We start from the raw sequence: 24,228 nt of genomic DNA, 5'->3' as shown, positions 1-24,228 counted from the left end.
CCCTCTCCCCTCTTCTTCCTGTTTCCACCTTTTATTGCTGAGTGTGACATCATATGGTATGGAATATCCCTTTGGTTGGTTTAGGTCAGCTGCCCTAGTGATGTTTCTCTTCTCACTTTGCCCACCCCCCTAGGAGGGATAGAGAGAGGCCCGATGCTGTGCCAGCACTGCTCAGCAGTAGACACAACACTGGTGTGATAACACTGCTGTTCCAGCTACAAGTGCAGAGCACAGCATTGTATGGGCTGCTGCAGGGAAAGTTAACATCCCAGCCAAACCCAGTACACTATCACATGGATGTAGTGAAATACATTCTCCTGTATCTGCATTGTATATCCTTTCAGTCCCCTCTGGATCCTCTAGCATCTGTTAGTTGCCTGCTAGCTGTAATATAAAGAACTGTTTTCTCAGAATGTTTCAGTTATAGTAATTCCCAGCCTGGACAGTCAAAAAGGCATTGCTTTGTTGACACTCAGTTGGCAGAGGTGCTGTGGTTTTATTCACTACAGTGGCAGCATTTTTTTTCCTAATTTGCCAAAGTTGAAAAAAGACTTAAAATAATAGTTGTATTTCATAGAAATTTTAAAGTAATAATTTCATGCATTTTTTGTGCATTGAAGATAAGCATGAAAAGTAACAGCAAAAATAAAAACAAAGGTAGAACTTGTTGGCCTATACAGTAGTATGCAATTTGCACTCTTTAGATACCTGCATGTCTGATAGACAAGGCAAATTACATTTCTTTTATGCCTCAGGCACGGGTGCCTCTATCCAAGAGGACATACACATGTGGGAACTACCTTTTAACCAACACAGGAAGCTTCCTGTCAGTGTCCTAGAGTGTGAGAGGATGGAAAAAATATTTTATTTTATATTTTTGTTGCACTGTTGCCTCTTTGTTTAGATGCATATCAGACCAATTTTCGTATGTCTCTTAACACTGTAGAATCCAATTACTTTTGCTCATTGTACAACTAGTGTAATCAGAAATTTTGGGAGCATTTGATATACATGTAACCTGCCACACCCTGCAACCAAGCCATCAAGCCATTAATTTGGAAGTATTTTGGTGTTTACGTGGCTACAGACATGGCTTTAGCAGCTTGCTTTGGTGGAGAAAATAAGGTTAGAAGATAAAAGCCTATAAAGGAAAGTAGCATACTTTTAATACACATAATGATATAGCTGAAGCTACAAATATACCTGAATGGTTACATATAAACACACTGTATGAATATAAATGTGTGTTCATGAAAATTCCTGTTTGTATAGATGTAGCTATTTTACAAATCCCAGCTGATTGATATTTAAAATTAGCATTTACCTTTAACATAATACATCCAATTGTGTACATCTGTCCAAGAATAGTTTTTGTTGCCAACTTCCTCTTTCTAACAGTTTCCTCCTGTTTCTTTACCTTTTCTTTTCCTTGCCTTCCACTCACCCCATGCTTTAGGCATTATTTGCTGATGAAATCCTCAGTTTGTGTTAACTCAGGGAATAAAATAGTATGTTGATGGTTTGGATTCCTGTCGGCATTCTGATGATCCCTGAGCAGAGTAACGTGCTGTCACTTTCACCATAACTGTCCAAGGTTGAGAATTTTATTACATCTTTAACATACTTTCATGTGAAAGTGAAAAGGAGCTGAATAAAATCCAGTTTGTTTGAGCTGGGCTGTGTGTTCACTTATATATATAAGACTCCTTAGGAAACCAAGTTTAATTTTATTTGTTAATACAATTTTGTTCCTGCTTTATGACAATTATCATATATGACTTTTTTTTTTTTTTTTTTTTTTTTTAACTGCCACAGTTTGAAGTGAGAGCATTAAGTTAAATTAATTTGACTTTGGTTGGCAAACGGTAATAGTAGTACTTTAACAGCTGTTTGCTTTCCTGAATTGTCCTTGGTGCTGAAATTGCTTTTGTATCTAAACAGCAAAATGTGTTTATAGGGCTACAGAATATGGAGATAAATTTAGCCTGTCAAACAGATATTATTGGGGCTTTTTCGTGCAGTGTTTCTAGGAGTGGATCCTGACTACAGTGCTTTAATTCCAAACCGTGCCTTTGGACATCTTACAGAACTGTTTGTGGAGCTTTTCTGTTTGATTTATGACCTTGCCTGTATGGACTTCTGATCAGATTTTATTCTCATTTAGTGCAAGAGGGGCTAATTATGAAAGTGACAAAGACTCTTTCATTGTGCTAAAGCTTTTTGAATGACAAAAAGGGGGCTTTAAATTAAAATGAACTTTAACAAGGCATTTTCACATTGAAGTGATACACACTCTACCACTGATAGAGTAATTCATTTTCAACCCTTTCTGATTCTATAAACACATTGTCTCACAAGATCAGTAATTTTTTACCTCTTGGGCTAATGAAGAGTGGATTGTAGACCAATGAATTCTCTTTTTGCAGAGCTGTTTTGACATTCTTAATTTTTTCTTAAATATCAAAGAAAGGACAAAGAGCTGTGATTTTATTGCATTAATATTAATAATCATTTATCTGCCAGAAAAACATTTAAATATCACTTGACATTTGCAGAGAAAGATTAATGTTTAATTTACTACAAACATAGAAATACTTTGAAATAAAAGGAAAACGCTTTTGGATTTGGCAAAATGAAAAAAGAGCCTAAAATTAAGAAAGACATTCAAATATAATAAAATATTCTAACAACAGCAGAAGACAAAAGCATGTTCTTGCCATTTAAATGTCAATATTTAAATTATCACTTAAGGTTAAAAAATTAAATCAACTAGATTGTTTAGTTAAAGCTTAAATTAGACATTAAAAAACCTAAGATGAGTGAGGGCAAGCAGTTGTTTTCTGTGTACATCCATGTTGATACAGGTAAGAAGGCCTGCTATAATTTTGATATAGAAACTCAAATTTTTGAGTATAAAAACAAACCAGCATAGTGTCATTTCTTACTTACATACAGTGCATTGGAGTAAAGTTGTGTTATAAACACTACGTTATAATTGGTGGTAAAACTGGAAGTCAGGGAGGGCTTCCAGAACAAGCTGATGACCGAAGGAAAGGAAAGGAAACTAGCAAGGCACAGGGGTCTGAAAATTATACATGAACAAATTGTGTTCCTGAAGGATCAAAATGCTGTATAGTAAATGGAAACACAGAAATCTCCTTGGTGTGGAAAAAGCATGTCAGACTGGGAAGTATGGCAGATGAGTAGGTGAATGGTGAAATTGTTCATCAATCTAATCTGATGACATGGCTGAAAGTGTATCTAGATTTTAGGGAAGTATATGTGTAAATTTTATCATGGAGATTATAATATAAATATTTCACTTCTAGGCAATGAAGTACCGAGATTAGTGTATTAAATGAGAATAATATTTCTAGCCCCCAAACTGGTTTTGATTGCTAATGGCATAGAGAATCAAATTCAGTTTCAGTAGAAGCTGTATATAGGACTGACATCTGTAATGAAAGGCTATCTTTACATTAGAGCAGCATTCAAAGAAACTTTTGCTTAAGATACAGAAGGAAAGTTTTAGCAATAATATCAGCAATTTCTTAGTTAAAGAGAATTCAATTCAGAATCCATCTCAAAAAGCAAGATAAGACAATACCTGGAGCATTTCCATTAATACTCTTTCTTTATATATATATATGTGCATGTATGTATGTATATACGTGTATACATGTAATAATAATGAAGTAAATATATTTACTGGTGACTTTGGAGAGGTCCTTCAGAAAATAATTTAACTATAGGTTTTGATTTGAATCTTGACTGATTGGGGTTTCTATCAATTAATTTTCCTCAAATGTCAGTTTGTAATTACCTGGAAAAAGTGGTGGTTCTGTGTATCAGGCACCGAACTAGGCCAAATGCAGGACTACAGTGTTGACATACAGTAATAAATGAACTGAAAAATTCTTGCTTGTAGTATGAAAGAGCTGTTTTCCCTTTATGTTATTATAATGTTCAGAGTCTTTGCAAAATCATGACTGTATTGAACAGAAAACATTAGAGAAGTTAGGGCTGCTGTAATGTACTTAAGAGTAAAGAATATGCTGCTTTTAATGTTTTTAACTACTTCCAATGTGTTGTTTGCACACCTGTGATGTCTAGGCAGCAGATAAATAGGACAGTGTTTTACTTTAGATACAATAGGTAGCAGTGGACTTGAATGATGTACATGTATATTGAGCATCAGGTCCTCACAAAGCAAGTAGGTACAAGTTTTTCCCTGCTACACACAATGGTACGCCCTATTGTGGTACAGTAGTTATTATTCTCTGATCTGCCTTGGTAGTTGCTTGCGTGGTTAAGGCTGTTGATGTTATAATTTATTTATTAGCTTATTAATTATTTATTTAGGCTAGCACCCATTATATGCTAAGTGACTTCCAAACAGAAATTTCCCCAAATGCTTTTCCTTTAAGAGCTTTGCTTTGAAAAATGTAATACATACACAGTAATGAGGTACCAGTTCTGATGGCATAGATTTTTTTAAAGAAAGCTGCGTTTCATGACGCTAATACAAAATCTCTTTGTATTCTGATTTTCCTTTAACAAAGGTTCACTGCCATGGATAAATAACTGCCCATCTGTCATTGGAGGCCTTTGGGGATTTGATAAAGAGGGAGTGGAGAAATCAGTAGTCTACTGTTTTTCTGTGGATTTGGTGGTTTTGGTTTAGTGGGTGTGCAATGGCTGTCTTAGGGTATGGGTCTCTGATTTTTGTTCTTGACACTTCCTACTAAGTTGATGCATTTCTCCATTACTGCTTTCGGTTTCTTCATTTAGATTATTTCTTTTTTGGAGTATTTATGCTGCAGTCTTGGGCTCTGCTGATATTTTTTCTAATTCACATCTCACAGATGCTGGAGAGGGAGTCAAAAGACTGACACCATTTTTTTCATTCTTTACATTTTTTTCTACACAATGAGCATTGACATTTTATTCTTTACAGCACCAGATTTTTAGCTCCTTTAGCTGAAAGCATTAGTATTTATTGATAATGCCAATTCTGAAATAAGGTTCTTTTACTGCAAGTGATTAAATATCAATCAGATTTCATCAAAACTATAAAATTCCTTTAATGAGATTTTACAATATGATTTCTTTGTATATATTTGTTTCTGCTGTTTACACAATAATACTTGCTATATATTGGGATGTCCATTGCTGTTTTGCTCATAGTGTTTTTTTTGAACAACAACGATTGCTAAATATTTAAAACTGCTTGCTGCTGTTTTTCATTGTGCTCTGAACTGGCATCAGGACTGGTTCTCTTAATGAACATAAAAAGACAGGAAATATTTCAGTTCTTCTAGTTTTAGCTGAAAACCGTGTGGTTAAAATAGGACATTTGTATCTCACGCCTTTATAAAAGAGATGTAGGCCCTTGTGTATCTTTTCTGTATATTCTTCCTACTTATACATATTTCTAATCCACTTTCACTAATTTTATTTGAAACACTTGTGCTTGTGTTGTCTTTCTAAACGGTATCATTTACTTTCCTTTTCTTTAAAGGAAACCTTCAAGTAGTGGGAGTAGGCTGCCTTTGGGACATGCTAGAACTTAAAAAAGATATTTATACTGTGGAATCTTTAATAGTATCTCTCCATTGCAAGAGAAGCCTTAAAAATACTGCCCAATAAATTTTAATGATGACGAGTTCTTCTCTCTTAAAGGCTTCTAATTCCCTTAATTTTCAGCATTTAAGACCATTCTTTGGCCTGTTTAAAAATGGCCTTCTACCTTTTCCACTTCACTCAGAGGCTAATTCTACAAGGTTATTTTAATCTAGTGATTCAGATTAGATGCTGCCTAAATTCTGCCTAAATTCTCATTCAGATAAAAGTTTCAATTTTTAAAACTGGTGGTGTGATTGGAGTGATATGGAGATTGGTGTGATATGGAGAAGCCATACTATTCACTAATATTTCCACAATATAACTTGATAAAAAGAATTATAGGTTTATTTATTACTCTTCTTTAGGTACTGAGAAATAGTAAATATAATCCCAGATAGTGTGGGCAAAATGCTCTTGGGAAATAGAGCACTGTACCCATAAGTTCTACTTATATCACTTGTGGGGAAAAATATTGGAAAGAGTAGATATCAGAGTAGGATCCTGAAAATGTATGGGAAATCAGATCGATATGAAATTATTCAGCAACAAATAAACAAATGGAGACCCGTAACTCATACACTCAAAAGATCAATAAGATTTATTTTATGCTGTATTTATAGATAAATAAGAAAAGTGTTAATGCTAGAATTTTCATGTGCTGTCAGTCACAATTAGATTTTATCATGTTGTCTAGTTATAATCAAAGCCCAATCAGAATGGTTCAGCTTCTGTAAGTTATGCATTAATATGTACATCTCCCTTTCCAGTGATGGGAGCTGGCCTTTTACCAACAGATGCTAAGAACTATGTTAGTGCTTTTTCCCATAAAAGTCTTTTTCACAATGAGATTCACAGGCTACTGATTTACTGTCCTTTGGATGTCACTATTGATAGAAACTTAAAACATAACGAAAACACAGCAATTTAAACTTGCTTAATTGAGGTGAGAGGACAGAAAAGAGACTACCAATACAAGTCTGAAGCATCCAGCTTCTCAAGCCAGGTGCTTTTGAAATGCTTTGCCTGTTTGACTTCCCTAAAACAGTCTGGATTTTCATCGAATGTTATGGGCATCACTATTGTTATATGTATAACACCAGATATTTAAAAGAGCACTATATTCTTGAAGAGTGTTGAAATTTTTTTTAAAGCATTGATATAACTAAAGCAGTGTAAATATTATTTTGTTTGGTAGATCTTAAGTGCAATTTTAATAATTTAAAAGTACTTAAATACCTTACACTTAATTTATATATGTATATGTGTTTTTTAATTGCATTTGTTTTTATTCAAATCACGTTCTTTGCAGTTTCAGGAATCTTGATTTGACATATACTTTGGGCAGGAGTCCAGGAGATGATACAAAAACAATCATAGGTTTTCAAAGATCATTGCTATTTCATTAGATTTCTTCCTATTTAAAAATCAAATGCTGTTTAGTTGTTGTTTAGGGCTATTAAAACCAAGCTTTTTTTTTTTTTTTTTTTTTTCCCTTCTTTTATGAATTCTTTTCACAAACAAAAAACATAAAGCTAGTGGGAATTTACAGCTGGTATTTTAGATGCACTTCTTTCACAAGAAATCTAATCTTTCACAGAAGAAAGTTTTTACAGATCTTGGTCCCTGTAGTTCTACTTCCATTTAGGACATATCAGTAAAATTTCTTTGCATTATCATCTCAATGTCTTTTGTGATCTTTAAGTATGAATTCCACTCAGGGTATTCCACACTCTACCTTTCACTTTATTTTATAAAATGCAGAGTTGTATGAAAACATAGATTAATACTGTTTGGCTGTCTTTGGACTTGGTCCCAGGATCAACTGGTGAAAATGATGTATATTCCAATCTGTTTCTTGGTTGTTTTTGTTTAAAGAATTTGTATAGATTGAAATGCAGCTGCAAGTGTATTAGTGATTTTTCTATTGCTTACTTGTCAAGATTTTTATTGTGTGGATGAAAAATAGTATTTCAAAACCTGGCAGCATATTGACAAAAACAGAAGAGCACTTTGTGTAATTCTCTTTTTGAAAAACTACCTCTTTTAGAGACAGAGATTGCCTCAGCTACTTCCATTCATATGTAACTTGATCAATAGATTTATTGATAGCTTTTAGCCAAGGTTTAATTCTTCCCCCACCCCCTCAGTTCACCATGGTGCTCACTTTTCTGAATTAAGAAACTAGAATTAGGCTCCTATAAGCAAGGCACATAATATGCAAGTGCTCTAGGTGTAAAAGGAGGCATTTGACCTTTTGTTGCTAATCTGTGACAGGTGCAGGCTATTTTCTTCCAAATGGTGTTAATTTTCATGTGCAAATCCACCCCCTGAAACCTGCATTCTATATATCCACCACAGGGGAATTGGTGGTCATCATAAGTACTGTAATGGACAGCTGAGAGGGATAATCACTGATATTTCAGCACATTCATGCTTGCAACTCAGTCGTTTTTAGTGCACTTCTGTTTTCACTGCTTATTAGGGAGGCTGAAGTTAGTTATTCATTGCTGGACAAAAAAAGTGTCTGAGAAAGTTCATGTGCAGGGAACAGCACATTGTTACAAATTAGTTTCCTTTACCATTTCTGGCAAACTCATTACAAAGTAATCGCGCCCTGCGCTGAAGTGCACTTCCTCTGGGACCAATAACTGTAAATAAGCAGGGCTGCAAGCTGGCTGATAAGTTGTTGTTCTGAAGATAACGGTCCTTTTTAGCAGAGTGTTTGACCTTTTTCTTTATATTGCCTCAGGCTTGTCTAAGACCCTCAAGGTCTATTTTTCATCTTAAAATTCTCTGTAGGAAAGCACAATGTGTGGTTTAAGAAGATTTTAGGATTGCTTAACATATCTATATTTTCTAGCATTTTTATGATAATTGTTAGAATGCTTAGTAAGTTCAGCTAGCATTTTCTTAAGCAGGTTTTCTTTCTTTGTGTAAAGTATACTTTTTATTGATGTAGGAAGCAATATATGTTAATATTTTATGAGGACTAAGTGTATGTTGCATGATTAATAAATAGTAATGTTTTTTTTTCTGACTTTTAAGGAAACTTGAAACATGCCACTGACCCCTTTTACTACTCACATTTTGAGATTATTGCACTAAACATTACTCTGTAAAGCAGTTTAAGCAAATATAATTACAAATTTCAGCTTGAATGATTAAAGAAAGGGACGTCTCTTCTTTTCTCAGTATGCTAAGAGTATTGAACAGAACTGTGACTGAAAATTGAGCATGTCTTAAAAACAAACCTCAAGGCTAAGTGAAAGTCAGTTTATAGACATTTTGGAATCTAATTTGTTCACATCTTCCCATGAGTTTAAAAAAGATCTGTACCAGTATATTTGTAAAGTAAAATAATAATAGAAAAATCATCTATTTTCAGAGTGAATAGGAGAAGTCCATAATGGTTTCTAAAGTGTTGGCTATGCTAACAAATTGTTTATTTTACTTTAAGATATAGCCAGATAACTATTTGTTATCTAGACGTGCATCCAAGCTGTAAAAAGAAAATTAAAACAAGAAATGTCTTTCAATGTTAAAGAGTTCAAATCTTTACTGCTTTTTTTTTTTTTTTTTTCTCCTGCAGATCACATTACTTGATCAGTTCATTAATTTTACATATACCTTAAATAACATTAATATCTTATGCTTTTATGGTGTTATTCCACGAATATCATGCAAAACACAAATTATGCAGTATTGATGCTTAAAAAATCTTAAAATCTCATAGATCCATATTCTTTGTTTGTTGAATGGTGTGGTGTGAGCATGAAGTAAAGGAAATCTGATGTTCTAGTAGTGTGATTTTTTTTTTTTTTAAAGAAAGTACTTGAGCAATATAGTTATGAACAAACTCTCTTACTCATATCATGGATTACTAGAGCAAGAATGTACACAACAAAAACTATGCAAGGGAACGCATTGTCAGTCATGATACAACTACTGCGAACTACTGGTAGGTAGCTTACACAATATCGGTATTATCTAGCTAATAAGTTTATCATGCATTACATTAAAAAATGAAAAGACAAATCCTAAGGAACCTTATATAGAGAGTAAACAAATACAGTTTAAAAGTTTTTACTTGAGAAAAAAATGTTTATAGTAATTGTTAAAATATTAAAACGGTTTAATGGTTAAATGGAATAGTGTAATCCATGTTTAATTCCCGTTTCATAGTTTCTAATGCATTTCATTGTGTTACCTGTGGTGCTGGAATATGATTCTCACACATTAACATAAATGTATTTCCCGTGATTACAACAATGTGAAGGCAGCACTGAAAAATTATTTTTATTTATGAGATTATTGTTGGGAGGTTTATATACTTTCTTTGACACACAAAAAAACAAATTTCTGTGGTACTGTCCATTTTCTACAAAGCATGCCTTAAAGTGAGGAAGTGTTTTATTCTTAGAGTTCTAGGCTTCTTTGTACCAAAACTGCCGTCTTGTTTAATGACCTTGCTGTGTGGGTTGAAATTAGGCTGACAGATTGTGAGCAAAGGCTGTGATACTACAAACAATGGTCTATTGAGCACGAGGAACTTGTTGAATTGGTTACCAAAGGCATCAGTGTTAGGTCCAGCCTATTTAGCATCTGGAAGACAGAAAAGAAATAGCGTGCTAATGAAATGTACAAACGATACTAAACTGCAAAGGGCTGCAGGTGACTATGGCAGCTGACATATACTATGAAGAAGGCTAGTAAGAGGCAGTTCTGTATGCAAAAAGCAATAAAGTGAGGTACAACTCACAAAAGGAAAAAAAAATCATTAAAGGGGCAGGTGAGTATTCAAATCAAGTATTCGAGATAAAGATTAAAAGCAGTGTTGGGAGTCCTAGGGAATCCTGCACACAGTGATTAAATTGTTAAGGCTGTTGCTGGGTTTGAGATAGCTATGTAGCTCTTCCAGAGCAGACTGGCTTCCAGTGTACCAGCACTTCACCATCAGTGATTTCACTGACATCAGTAGAATTCTCCAGTGCTAGTTCAGGGATCTTATGGACTCTGCAAAGAATTAGTTCAGAGTGAGCCGTCTGCCTCCAGAACAGTTCAGATTGATATTGAAATAGAAACTGAAATGTTCAGTAGGTCAGAAATTAAGATTTCATTTTGCTTGCAGTTTGTTTTTAATGATCTGTGAATTTAAACTGTAAATTTAAATGCTTTTGCTTCCTCATTTGGAAATACTTCCATCAGAATTTGCACCTTCTGGTCTGTGCTGCAGATAACTTACTCCTTATGTGGAACTGTTGGGATCATTGGACACACGTATACCTAACAGTTTACATGCTGGACCTAGTTCACAGTCTGTGTTCATCCAGCTTGCTGCCTTAATATTAGAGGATCCACCAGTTTCACATGTGCAACTCAGGTTGCAGTGACTCTGGGTGCCCATGCATTAAGCTATGTCCAGAGAGAGCTGGTGACCCGTGACCTGAACTGTGGCCTGTCCCTATTATTATTTCCATGTAACCTTATTATTATTGTTGTGCGAGGTAATTGGAATCCAACCTATGCTGCTAAACAGCTCGGACCACCCAGCTGGTCTCTCAATCTTCCTTCTCAACAGGAAGGGGGGAAGAAAATAAGATAAAAAAGCTTGTGGGTCAAGATAAGATGGGAAGATCACTTACCAATTACCCATTTAGTTCCTGGGAAAAATGAACTGAAAGGGGGGCTATTTTATTTTAGTTTTTATTTTATTTTATTTTATTTTATTTTATTTTATTTTATTTTTTAAATTAAATTATTGCTGATTGAAATAGGGGTGAGTAGTGAGAAACAAAGACAAATTAAAATCAACCTTTCTCACCCCGTCCTCCTTCCCAGATCAACGTCACTCTTTCATTCCTGCCCCTGCAACCAAGATCACAGGGACCTAGAGAGAGGGCAGGTGGTCAGTCCCGGATAGCCCCTCTCTGCTGATTTTTCTTCCTCACATTTTTCCCCTGCTCCAGCATGGGTCCTCCCCAGGTCCTTCAGGAGATACCCGCCTGCTCCAGCATGCTTCCTTCACAGGCTGCAAGGGTTTCTGGCCTGGAGCACCTCCTCACCACCTCCTCTGACCTTGGTGCTTGCAGGGCTGCTCCTCAGCTTTCTTCCCCGCCTGTGTGCCATGTTTTGTCTTGAATACACCTTCACAGAGGTGTCACCAGCGTCGCTGAGGGACCTGGCCATGCCCTACAGTGGGGCCATTGGAGCAGGCAGTGACCAGCATGAAGCACTCGGCCTCTGCTCACAGCTTCTCCTACAGGCCTTGTCATTGCCTGGACATGGGCACCCTGTATGGCAGATAACTTTATTTATGTTTGGAAAAGCACTCACTGTACAATATTGCCATTTTTTCAAATATTTCATATTCCAAATGTATCCTTCAGGCAAGTGTTTAGGAGCAGATTGTTAGCATGAAGTGGTTTTCTGCAGCGGGAAACAGTGAGGAGAATTTTGTTCTGAAAAGAAGGCTGTGGGCAGGAAAGAAGAGTGTAACATTAAAAATAGGGAAGATTGGAAGTATTCACTGTTCAATTGGTAAAGCCAGAAACAATTTAGGATAAGAAAGACATCCTGAAAATATATTGATGAACACATTTGAAAGTGCTTTTTTTCCCTGCTTCTCCACTCCAAGATAGCTGATCAGCCAAATTTTGCTACTTTTGCTTATATTTAGTAGTGTGTTACCAATGAACAATCATACGAACTGAAATGTGACTTGCTGAGGAGGGAGTTGTTTAGCTCCAGTAAAGTTACAAATAACTATTTGAACCCAACACTATATATCCTACACCCAAATATATCAGGAATCATAAAAACAGGTTGTCTTAACACTGCTAATCTTTTTCTTGCATGTAAAGCAGCATTTGGGAATGACCCTGTCTTACAAGATCAGATAGGATGGGTTTTGGGTTGGATCAGGAAAATGTGAAATCCTATTTTTGTAGTATATAGATGAAATGGACAGTCTAAGCCTTGTCTTTAGATTTCTGGGCACATTTCAAAGGCGAAATGGCAAGTTAGCAATTTAAAAGCATTTAGCATGTTTCCTGGTGCTGAACTTTGCTTCTATAGCCAGTTTGGTTACTTGCTAAGTAATGCCATGGGGAATAGCTCTGACCACATTTAAAAAATTTATTCCATGAAATTCACCAGGAAAAAGCTAAAGTGAAACCTTATAGCCTCATTTGTTTCTGTGGAAGGAGGTGATAGTGGCCCCAAATGGTAAAGGAGATATATTAAGATGGCTTTTGAATAACAAAAGAGATGGAGTCCTGGCCATCTGTGGACACAGCACTGGCCAGATGTGCCATGTGAAACTCTGGGAAGTAATTTTAGAGGTACTTGAACATGAGCAGAAAATGAAAACTTTTATCAGAAAAGTGGGGAAAAAGTGGAATAACCAAGGAGGACGCTGAACTGAAATAATAAGATTAGAGAAGACAAAAAGTCAAATTGATTGAATAATAAAAGCCCTTGCAGACTTTTTTTTTTTTAATATGTATTCACATATATTTTGCATACTGATATGTATTATATATATCTTACTTTGTGGTTACTTACTTTGTCATTTAAAAATTATTCTGAACTTTTGTAAAGTCTCTTATACACATATATATTTTAAACATTGGAGGTAATTTTAAAAAAAAACTTTTCTCTGTATAGCTCCTGTTCTGGATTTTTTTCATTTATTGAAATACGTTCTTTTTTGTATGTTCTCATTAGGTAATCTTGGACGAGTGGACCACATCACAGAGTTTGAGTATGACCTGTTCATTAGACCAGATACCTGTAATCCACGCTTTCGAGTTTGGTTCAACTTCACTGTCGAAAATGTAAAAGAATCACAGGTATGTACGTAATAAATTAAATAGTACAACAACTTTAAGAATTGCTTATTCCAGAATATAAGATACTTTCATTCTTAAAAAAAAGAGATGCAGTTTAGGGACTGTAAGTGTTGCTTTGCTGTAAAATATGTTTCCTTCCTTCAAATTTTTATAAGTAAAAGCAGGTATCATCCTGACTAGATATCACCATATTTTTCAACTAAGATGTAATATAATTACAAAGATAATGTAACGGTTGAATTAATGGGTAACAGGTGTTGTACACTTCTGTTAATATACACAAACCAAATATATTTGTTAATGTATGAAAACGAAGTCCACCGTAGCTGTTCAAATACTATTACTCAAAACTTCATTTAAAATATCTAGAACATGAGGTAGCACTACAAACAGACATTACTCTAGTGTACTATAGAAGAAGCAGCCTGTCAATGTGATGCCTGTGAAAGAGGTTTGTCATTAAATGTGAAAGACCTTGATAAGCAACTGATTCAACTACTTCTAAATAACACTTTTTTCATAAAAATCCAAAACAAACAAACCAAAAAAACCCACAAAACACAAACAAATAAAAAGGGAAAGAAACTTCCTTGCTTCATTTATTTTAATTGTTTTAAAATAAGAAAAAAAAAAATCTGTGCTTTCACATTGACAAATCCACAAAGATTTAATTCCACTTTTTGCATGTACCTTACATTTTATTCTGGCATCCTGTCATAGTTTGTCATAACCAGACTGTTATTTTCACCTAACGGGAAAAACAAACAAACAAAAAAAACCCCAACACATGTTTGGTAAGAAAAAAACTGTAGAAGCTTGATATTTGTATTCCTATGAAACTAATATCTTTATATCCACCACTGTACCATTCCTGTTACAACTAGAAATCATGAAATTGTTTATCTATCTTCCTGGAGCCTGATACTTTATCAGACAGACCCTTTCCCCTGCTGTGCCTTAGTCAACTATGATCAAATTATATAGTCATGAGATGAATGGGAATCTGTCTCAAGGAGGCAAAGAGATCTGGTAGGAAGATACAATATATATCTAGTGCTTACAGGATATTTGTTTTCATGGTTGTCTACATGAAAGAGAACGGTTTCACTATTAAGTTTGACTTGTGAGGTCTGTTTTTATAATGTGTCTTCCTGTAATCTTTTTTTCATCTCTCCAATTTCCGTTAAAACAAGACCTGCATGAACGTAATCTAGTCTGGAACCTTATTTAGGTCTTTGTACTAGCGGACACGGACAGTATTAGTCACTGCAGCTCAGCTATATTAAATGAACGTTAGAAATTGCTATATCAAACATACTGTATAACTTGGTTTGTGCATTTTGATTATTTTCTTTTATGTTTTGCTAGAAAATAATAACAACCAAAACCATACTATTCAGTATTGCCTAAAAATGTTGCACAAATGCAGAAGTAACTTCAATCGCTTTATTTGTAAAAGTAGATATCTTACTAACTATATATAAATAATTATCTGTCTAATATTATACTTGTTTTTAGTGTGTCATATGTGTGTCATGTGGGGGGGTAGATATATGTATGCATTTACATGTCCCATCTGGTTTCAGCCATTTAGATGAAGACTCAAAGATAGTAGCTAAATTTATTAGTTTTATTCATTGTATACATTACATTTCCTTCTTACTGTTCCTCTTTTTTCAACCTCAAATTCTGAACTAATATACTTTGACTTTAAAAAAAAAAAAAATAAAAAAAAATTGAAAATGTTCTTATGCATATCTCTCCAGTCTGGCTTGATATTCCATACTAAAGACTTTAGTCACAATGAAATTAATTTCAAAGGTATCATGAGAAAACAAGCAACCTCCTGTCATCATCTAACTAGGAACACATAATTGTACTGGATACATTTTTGATTTAGTTTTCAGTTCTACTACCAGTTAGTAGAGATTTTTACAGTATGTTCAGTGCCCTATATTGTGTGATGAATCTAGAGAGAAGTGTTAAGAAGAAACTTCGAGATAGATATTCTTGTCAAGCTAACTACCCCTGCATTGTTCTGTAGAGTACTATTTTTTTACAGTGCAGTTTTTATTGTCTTAAGCTATTGAGCTTCCATCACTAATGTCTAGAAACCCCTTTTCATAGACTTTTCTCACTGAGACTGTTGCTTGATATTTAGCCTAAAGCTTTCTTTTAGTTAATCACATTATTCCTTCTTGTAATTCTGCTTGTTAATAACTCCTCTTGGTACAAATAAATCCTCTTCATCCTTGACTAACATTTCTATTTCTGTAGATTATCACATTCTTCATCATTTGTCTTTTAACCTAGCTATCATGTATGGTTCTTTCAGTTCTCTATCCAATAGAGTACTTTAGCTTTAAGTGTTTAAGTATTTTTCTGCTTTGGGGCCTTTGGACTTTCATCATAAGTGAATCTTTCCAGACCTTTGATAATTAGCCTAGTTTCCCAGGGAAACAAGGCTTATATGATCATACTGTCTATGTTACACTTGCTAGCCTAGATTTTTGTGTGGCTAATGGTCTTTCTCCTCTTCTTTCTCCCTCAATAGCTTTTTAACTCCTGGCCAGTTTCAACCCCACTGGACAGGAATTTCTCTAAGTTTCAGGAGAGCAGACTGCCAGATGGGCAAGAGACCCCATTAGTGTTCCCAATGGCAGAAAGGCTGTAGTATGAGATCATTTCTTATTCAACATCAGATAATCCACAGAGGAGATGTGCAGAAAAAAGTACTCATTGGAATTTGCATTTTTAAGGTAACATGAAATCCAACCAAGAAATCCAAATCCATAGCACTTTACGTTTTAGCGTCTTGCAGAACTTCTTGGTATTATTATTATCATTATTTTGTATTATTAATTATTATTATTATTCCCCTTCCAATTCCTTCAATATTTTCTTCGTAATGTGGAACTAAAATTGAATGGGCATTTTTGAGTACAGTGACATCCTGGTTTTTGGAGAAGAGACTGTAGTCCCTTTGCTCTGTAACTGTCAGCTGAAAATAGACAGCTGAAAACTGCAGCAGCCTTTTGTTGCTTTTATCACTATGGAAACCCATGCCTAATTTGTTGTTCACTATTGTACATAAGTCTTTTTCAGAATGATTGCTTCCTTCCTCATGTTATGTATGTCTTAGGTTACCATTGTGCTTCAGCAAGAAGGGCAGGCAAAAGAACTAAGTTATGTAGTATAGAAATGGGAGACCCAGTCTTTTCAGAACTATTTTTAGCATTTGACAAGTTTATTTTACTTCATATTTGCTACTTTTCCCTACACTACAGCAAAATCAGTAGAACTTTAGTTTCATCGCAAACTGGTAAACAAGCTTCTTCCATATGACTTGGTCTTTCAACATCATACATTTCATTATCTTTTTTTTTTTTTTTTTTTTTTTAGCAAAGAAAAATTATAAAAAAAATAGCTAGTGGTTTGTATTTATGGGAAGAAAGAACTATCATATAAGATGCCTGTGAGATGTAACATTTGGCCTTTTGGTCTTCCAGTATGTTTTCTAACTTGCAAGTCAGTTGGTCTGATAAGATCTGAAATGTAGATTTCTTTAGTCACTTGTTCAGTGAATTCAATTAACACTGATATTGGAAAGAACAAAAAAAAAAAAGAACTGATATGTTATATATAAGGCCTGTAATATGTAATCCTGCATTGATTACTCTTACAACAACCATGAAAGGAAGAATGAAGAAAAGAGGATTTGCATGTATTCTGATGGGCAAAGCCTCCAATTTCTCTAATTATTCATGTGTTGCAAGCTACTGTCTATTTCTAGGTAATGCTCTATATTGGGCAGAATTTATTTCCTCTTAACATCAGCCTTGGCCCCTACAACACTGTCTACAATTTTGCTAAACTCCTTCTCTGTGGAATCAGAAATTGGATGAACAAATGTCACATTCAGTTTGCATTTCAAGTATATAAAATAGACAGTGCTCCAGGTGAACAATTACTTCTAAGCTATTATCATTAAAGGTTTTAGTAGCAACAGTGATTTGTCTGAGAACTGAGAAAAAAAGAAATGTGTGTACCACGATAAATTATAAATATACTAGGATACCAGAATTGGAGGATTTTATAAATGAAAATAGTAATTATTTCTCCTGGGGGTCATATCCAAAAATTCTACCAAGTAGTAGGCATTCATTGTTCCAGATACTGTAGTCACTCTAGAAAAAGTTGATCTCTGTACTGGAAACCTTTGATAAATTTGAGAAGAGATAAGAGTTGAATAAAGCAATGTGATTAAAATATTAAAAATGTCTTTGAGGATATTAATTACTCTAAAGAACAGCAACCATATTATAGCATTGCCCATCTAGGTCATACAGTATATTCTGTATGTGTATGTATTCTGAAAAACTCTGCTGTCTGATGAATCATATTCAGAAATGAAATTTTCACTGAGATTAAAAAAATAATTTTCAACATAAGGGGTTTCCCAACAGTGTCAAATTTTGTTCTGAAAGTGTCAATAAACACATTATGAGTTCTTAATCACAAAGGTGACAAAACATACTGAGAAGGATAGAGGAGAAAAATAGATATTTGGCAACTAGGATGTGATCATTACCTACAGTTATGAAATCAATCCAAAACAAGGTTAAAATCGAAGAACAAAATGGTATCTACTTAAAGGAATTCTCTCTGTTCAACTTCAGTTGCACTTGGATTGAGAATAGAATATTGTTTGAAGATACTTTGTTTGCTTTTTTGTTTTTATTATGTATGAATATAGATCAGGAAAAATAATAACCTTTAGAAAGTTATGCAAGGTGCAAATGTAAGACAGATAATAACATAAATGGACCTTATAAATGCTTAGAGGACTTAGAGTTAGTTTCTCTCTCTCTCTTCCTTTTTTTTTTCTTTTTTTTTTTTTGGTTTGTTTTTGTTTTCCACACTTTTTTTGTGGGGGTGGTGGAGGTCTGGGGAGATGATGAGAGAAAAAAGCTGTAAAATCTCTAGTGTCTTTATTTCATTAGATTTTCAGTAATTATTTATTACTGTTACTGGATTTTATAGTTTGCTCAGGCCTCTTATTACAGTCCTAAAAAAAACCACAGAGATCCTTAGTGGAGAATTGCTGGAAATACATATCTGTCTGTCTTGATAACATGAGATACATAGATAGTTGAGTGCATCTGGACAACAACTTTTAAGTAAGTTTAGTTACAACAGGGTAAGTAAACTATTTTTTCATATGATATATGCCATTCTACTTCAAAAAATTGTAAGAATGGCACAGCCAGATTCATGATGCATATTTTGTAGATCTCATGGAACCATGATACATTGATATGCATGTGATACATTGGATACATTACTTTTTTTTTTTTGTTTGTTTGTTTGTTTTGGGGGGAAGTGCTTGCATTGTCTGAAATGTATATTAAAAAACATAATGGATTATTTAAAAGGAGCCTTGGGAATATATAAAAGTAGTTTCACTGACCTCTACTTTGGAAAGTGATATAAGTTTGTTTTAACTTGAAGGTGCATAGGGTTAGACGAAATGTATAGTGATTGAAGTAATTATTTATTTACTGAAGAAGCTGTATGAAATGTTAATTAAATAAAAACCAAAGTGATGACATTTAAAATAGATTGTATGTTCATCTCAACATTTAAAAAAAGAAAAATCAATTGAACATACTGCAGTTTTGAAGAAAAATAATTTTGCCATTTTGGAAGCTTGTGCCTATATTGGTCATGTATAAAATTAGATTTATAAACGATGATTCTTCCAAGTTGGAATCCTTTCAAGTACATATAATTTTATTTTGGATCAATAATTTTGTTGTGCTTGGAATAGATTGAGGATGTGTGTGAAGCTTTGGTAAGTACAATATACTGTGCATCTCCATGAAATTATCCAAAGCTGTCATGACATGTATTATCCTTTGAAAAGTAATGAATACAGATAGGTTAGTAGACACAGACAATATTCAATACTAGTAAAACAAATGCTGTCCTGATGAAATATTCTCTTTTGGCCTGAGAGTGTTAAATTCATAAACTTATTTTATTCCAGTTGTCTCTAAGAAAATTTTAGATGTCAGGGTTTTATAATTATTGCAAGCATACTGTATGTTTCAGATTTAACACTTGTTTTTTGCTTGCAGGAAACTAATGGCCAGGTGTGTTTAATTTCCTATTATGGTGGCATCTGTCACTCCAAATGTCAAAAATACATTATAAATGCCATAAACAAAATCAGCACTGTGATGATTTTGGTGTCAGTGATGTGACACACTTGCTTTTCTTTCATTTCAAAAACTTATTTATTTATTTATTTACGATTAAATACCTACGTTTTTAGTTCCAGTGTTAATTGTCTTCTGTACAAATTTGATTTAATTCTGCTTTTATGATTGAAAAGTGTTAACATCAGAATGTGGAAACATAGAACTAAAGTAAAAAGAAAAAAAAGTCAAATTGAAGAAATAAAAGTGAAATCTTTAAACTTTCCTGCTTCTAGTTTTTTTTTCTTTCCTTTTTTTTTTTTTGACCTTTCCCATGCAGAATATTCTATACTTGAGCCACGTTGAGATACTATGCAAAGATTGTTGAAACCTGAAGATAAAATCAAGACAAAATATATGCAGATTAATTCACGTTGTGGGGAGAGGGAAACCATTTCCTGTGTAAATGACAGGGCAGATCTTCTCAGATCTTCCTGGGAAGATCATGGAACAGATCCTCCTGGAAGCCATGTTAAGGCATATAGAAGATAGGGAGGTGATTCAAGACAGCCAACATGACTTCACCAAGGGCAAATTGTGCCTGACCTTCTGTGATGAAGTGATTAGTGGACAAGGGAACAGCAACCGATGTCATCTACCTGGATTTCTGTAAGGCCTTTGATCTGGTCCACTACAACATTCTTTTCTCTAAATTGGAGAGAGATGGAATGATGGATGGACTATTCAGTGGGTAAGGAATTAGCTCTCTGGCCACATTTAGAGAGTTGCAGTCAGTGACTGTCCAGGTAGAGATCAGTGACAAGTGTTGTCTCTCAGGGGTCTGTACTGGGACCAGGACTGTTTAATATCTTTATTAATGACATAGACAGTGGACTGAGTGCACCCTCAGTAAGTTTTTGGATGACACCAAGACAAGTGGTGCAGCTGATATGATAGAAGGAAGGGATGCCACCAAAAAAGAAATCTAAGAAGGAAGTAGTAGTGATATTCCATAGAATGTAATTAGTTGACAAATAATTTGGAGCTGAATAATTTGGCTACTGAAGTAACCAGTGTTATGGCACCTGATTGTGATTGAGTGTATTAAGAATGTGCCTCCAGTAATCCCATATTCTTTTACCTCTTGGAGTTAGGATTAGAGAGATCCTGCAATCCTTCATTGCTCTTGTTTGCTACCTGTAATTCTAACAAGAGAACCCAATATGAACCCAATGACCGAATGTTGGGTCACTGTGCACGGAACGTCTTTACATTTCTGACACATTACAATAAACAGGGAAAAAGTAGAGAAAACTTGAATTTTGATGGTGAAAATGGAAAAGTTAATATAAAGAGGATAAGTAAATTCTTGAAAGTTAGTGTAGTGCTGTGTTATACTCAGTAAGTGCTTTTCACTTTGCTTGTGTGAAAGCAGTTAGAGAGATCAAAGGAATTGTTAGGAGCGGTAAATCTTTCACTGATCCTAAGCACCCATAACCTCCTTCAGAACAAGTGCCACAAGGATGTAGTAATATTATTGCACTTTGTTGAAAAGACCATGCATTTGATAAACCCTTTTAGCCAGTATGGATTCATTCATCAACCAGCAACTCATTTTTAATCCCAGTGTGTAGCACATTTTTCTGCAAGTGTCTTGGAAAGCCAAACATGACTCAGGGCTTTTGAGTCCAAATCATGTTGTTCTTGGATTGCACAAGAGAATCATGAGCAACTGGTCCTACTCTTAACTTAACTAGCCTAACTCACTAAATGACGGAAACTTACCTTCTTCAAAGCATGTAGTGTCACTACTGTTTATTCCAGGAAATAGCCTGGAATATAGCTCCAGAACATGGCATGTTGCGATACCATGGAGTTCCCACCAGTCTAAATTAGGTACAGGCTGTCAGAAGTCACCAAATTTGTTGTAGTGATTGCCTCCAGATTACTTTTTCAGAGCAGGGATAGATAGACTATATGAAATGTATCATTCTTATCTAATCTGATTGTACTTTTCGTGAACTTGAAGCAAGGAGTTCTACAGATTAATTATGCAGTTTGTATGAAAAAGCCTTTTAAAAAGCCTGGGTATGCCCTATATTTACCAGTAATTTTGAAGGGCAGGTAAAAGAGATTTTTCTAGGAAAACAGATGTACAGCGACCCATCAAATTCAACCCTGTATAAAAGATATTTTTATTTTTGCCAGTGGAATCTGAAAAAAATATTTGTCTCTATGGTAGAATGAGGTAGAGTATCTCCCATTGATTTCAGTGGGAGCAAAGTTAATACAGGGTTAAATGTCTCAGAAAATCCCATCCTAGTTACAATTACATATTTTGTTCCATTGCTATACCTCTTATAAACATATGCTTTATTTATAAAATTCTGGACGTATCAAGCTTTAAGTTTCATTTTTTTAAAGGAGGAAAGAAATTAAAAAGGTATGGTTTGAAGCTAATCTATTTTCTTTTCTAATGTTAATTGAAACTGAAGATTCTGCACTGTATAGGTCACCCAAGATATTACAATAGGTATAATTAAATCATTATGTTTCCTGCAGCCAAAAATATTTTAATCTTCCTGTTGAAGATACTGTGAAGTTTTCTGTAAAACAAAGGGAATGTGCAATTTTTTGCTTTAAGAAATTATGAAAAATAACATGGAATTAAATATTGACCCTCAATGTATAACTACTGTGTTTTTCGTACATAACACTGTATCATCAACTGATTATAATTATAATGATCAGTACAATTTACATCAGTTTAAGATCTGGCCTGTAAGCATTAGATAGGCAATATCTGCTGTTACACGGCAGCTCATGATGGCTTTGATAATTTTTTTTGTGAATTAAGAAGCTCCATGGAAGCTTCTAATTTTCATAGTGGCACTACCATGATGAACTGCAGCTCATTACAGTAAACTGATGGCAGCTGTTAATACTATTACAGGCAGAGACTTTTTATTTAAGGGAAACATTAGCCAGTAACTGGTAGATTTCTGACACAGTATTACATAAACTTCCTGTTAGGAAGGGGAGCAAAGAGAAATGGATTTGAACCCATTAGTATCAGAATTACGTGTCAGAAAGCTAGAGCAGAGTTCAATTTATTTCTGCAATAAACTGTAAGCGAGAGATTGACTTGACAATTATTTTACCTTACATTGCTCTGGTTGTTCTGAGATGACTATTCCAACATCAAATCATCTTGTTTGGACATCTTTTACTAAATAACATGCTAGTCTAAATATGCATTATGTTATGTAGGAGCTAAAACTCAGAATGCTTTTCAAGTAGAAATGAGTTTTTTATTACTATTTTTACTAAAGGATGTATATACAGCGGAACTTATTCAGTATAGATTTAAAACAACTGCATGTATTTCTGCTAAATCTAGTGTATGTTGCTGAATATAGTTTACATAGTCATTGAAAGGATAATCTTTCTAAAGCTTTTAGTAGCTTGGTGTAAGCAATATAAATAATCTGCCCCCAAACATTTGTCTTCTCTAAGCCAGTCACTGTGCAGGATTATTGCTTCTGTTTGTGGTCTCCTTTTTCCCCACTAGTTTCCCAAGATAAGTGACAACAAATTAGTTAACCACTTCCTTACTATATTTTTCAGCTGTAAGAAGAGTATTTTATCATCATTTTTTCCTGTTTCATACATTTAACCTCCAACTAAACACTGAGGTCTGTGAATCCAGATTCTTGAATTTACACAATACAATGGTACAACAAACTTTTATTGGAATGACAAATATGACTGTATTTTTCTTGCCTTGAAATGATGACTTTCTATAGAACGTTTATTTAATTTTCTACAAGTGTAACTTTTTCTTTTTTTTCTTTTTTTTTTTTTTCTTTTTTTTTTGGTACAGAGTTGTGTTCATTGTCCTCATACTACCTGGTGAAAACTAACATGAAGCTTCACACAAAAGATTTACTATTTTTTTATAGACTGGGGTATTTTTTATAGACTGGGGTATGGATTCTCCTAGCAGGTTTCCATATGCCTTTGCACACTTTAGTGCAAGACCATTGTCAGGAGTGATATAGGAAGTAGAATGTGGCTTATATTGCATCATCTTGGATGTTTGTATTCTGTTCTGTGAACTCTGGGGACAAAATTAATGCCAACATCAGAGGACTACAGAATATTGTGATTTATGGTAGGACATGCTTGCCCCTGCAACTTTACATTGATGTTGAGTGCCTTGTGTTAGATTTAAATTGCTTCAATATCCAGATTAAACAGAATATCCTTCCTGGCAGGCCTGTGGGATGGCAATTCCATGGGTTTGGAATAGCTAGGATTCAGATACAGTAGCCATTCCCTGTGGGCCATCTCTTCCCTATGGCCGCAAAAGGACAAACAAATTTCAGTGAAGTAAAGGTTAATACAACTACTTACATAAGTAATTTGTTATTTTACATGAAGTCTACCTGTTTTTATCACAAAACTAATTTGAGTTTTAAATAAAAATATATATTTATTTTATTATAAATACAGCCTGCATTATAAAAATCAGCCTACAAAAAGAGATTATA

General features: G+C 34.4%; 1 protein-coding gene across 1 annotated transcript in view; it reads left to right on the top strand.

Moving 5' to 3' along the window:
* The window catches only part of AGBL4 (AGBL carboxypeptidase 4), a gene marked incomplete at both ends in the record, with an annotated part of 937,634 nt that overhangs the window by 34,299 nt on the left and 879,107 nt on the right, over positions 1 to 24,228 (top strand). Inside the window, one exon of the mRNA XM_082766598.1 lies at positions 13,351 to 13,475. Within this exon, the coding sequence (XP_082622724.1) occupies positions 13,351 to 13,475 (125 nt within the window). The remainder of the gene's footprint in view (positions 1 to 13,350; positions 13,476 to 24,228) is intronic.

Source organism: Aythya marila (genome assembly GCF_965140915.1).
Source record: "Aythya marila genome assembly, chromosome: 8".
NCBI classification, from domain to species: Eukaryota; Metazoa; Chordata; class Aves; order Anseriformes; family Anatidae; genus Aythya; species Aythya marila.
The sequence above is the reverse complement of the archived record's forward strand: the minus strand, read 5'-3'. Positions and strand labels throughout refer to the sequence as shown.